General features: G+C 38.4%; 1 protein-coding gene across 1 annotated transcript; it reads left to right on the top strand.

Moving 5' to 3' along the window:
- Nucleotides 1–482: 482 nt before the first annotated feature.
- On the top strand, nt 483–1,097 carry LOC139842232 (uncharacterized). The gene has a single exon (XM_071832401.1). It carries the CDS (start codon nt 483–485, stop codon nt 1,095–1,097), a length of 615 nt encoding a protein of 204 aa, XP_071688502.1.
- The last annotated feature ends 224 nt before the right edge of the window (nt 1,098–1,321 follow it).

Below are 1,321 nucleotides of genomic sequence, written 5' to 3'. Positions count from 1 at the left end.
ATGTTAATGGGCCGCCCCAAACAATCTTGACTAATACCAACCGCAGTGATGTGAAGAATAAAGATCCTCCAGTTTCTCCTTATTCGCAAGTTAATGCTATTTCTGGTGTTGAGGGTTGTGGTTCTGATGAGGTTATTTCGACTTACACTCATAATGTCGTAGACGGTTGCATTCGAGTTAGTGATATTACTCACGCGTATGGTAATTACTTGATGAGTTTGATGACGGGGAGTTCTTCTACTTCGGATAATCAAGAGTCGGAAGTGAAGAGAGTTGAGACTACCGAGTCTCCTGAGTTTAGTATTGATGAGATTGAAGTGGAAGAAGAGGTGAAACCATTACCTAAATTGAAAGTTTACAAGCCGCCCATTCCATATCCAAAGGCTATTCAAACCAAGTAACCAAAGGACACTGTTTGTAAGTCTATTAATACTAATGATAATATTTGTGTGAATGTACCTTTGGTTGATGTTCTTGCAGGTATGCCCAATTATGGGAAATTTTTAAAAGATTTGACGGTGAAGAAGGGTGAGCATGAGCAGGCATCCACCGTATTTTTTGAAGTAGAATGTGCTGCTATTTTGGAAAAGAGTGATATGCCACCAAAGTTAGGTGATCCCGGGCCATTCATAGTGCCCTGTAGGATTGATGACTCTGAAATTTTTAGGTGTTTAATTGATTCAGGTGCGAGTATCAATCTTGTGCCGTTGTCTATTTATTCACGTTTGGGTTTAAATGAACTTAAGTCGACTAATACTAGAGTTAGGTTGGTTAACCAGTCAATTAGTAAACTCATAGGGATTGCTGAAAATTTGGTGATTAAGGTAGGTAAATTAGAGTTTCCAGCAGACTTTATAGTTGTTGATATGCCGGAAGGTAAAGTTGTGCCAATTGTGTTAGGTAGACCATTTATAGCAACTGCAGGTGCACTCACTGACTGGAGAACTTGTAAATTGATTTTGAGGGATAGAGGTAAAACCTTAAGCTTTCAGACTAAGTTTAGTGTTAAACCACCACTCACACCTGTAGATTCTGTGAATGTAATTACTAGTGTTGAAACTGAAGCTTGTAAACTTAATAAGTGTGGGGAATCATAGAGGAAAAGCTTGTTGATACGCCCGAGAATAGTGTTATTGATAAATCCATGAGGAAGTTGTATAATCGGATTAGGAATTCAATGTCTGAGAAAGATGAGCATGTTAGGAACAGACTGACGTCAAACCTTTCTAGAAAGGAAAAGAAAAAACTTAGGGATTTGACCAAGGAGTCAAAGATGGCGGATGTTTGGTTATTAAATGCAATTGGGTATAGAGATTTGATT

Source organism: Rutidosis leptorrhynchoides, chromosome 4 (genome assembly GCF_046630445.1).
Source record: "Rutidosis leptorrhynchoides isolate AG116_Rl617_1_P2 chromosome 4, CSIRO_AGI_Rlap_v1, whole genome shotgun sequence".
NCBI classification, from domain to species: domain Eukaryota; kingdom Viridiplantae; phylum Streptophyta; class Magnoliopsida; order Asterales; family Asteraceae; genus Rutidosis; species Rutidosis leptorrhynchoides.
Note: the sequence above shows the minus strand (reverse complement) of the source record. Positions and strands in the feature narration are given on the sequence as shown.

What these genes read in the sequence shown, in the direction of transcription:
- LOC139842232 (XM_071832401.1), top strand. Translation starts at nt 483, where the DNA reads ATGCCCAATTATGGGAAATTTTTAAAAGATTTGACGGTGAAGAAGGGT.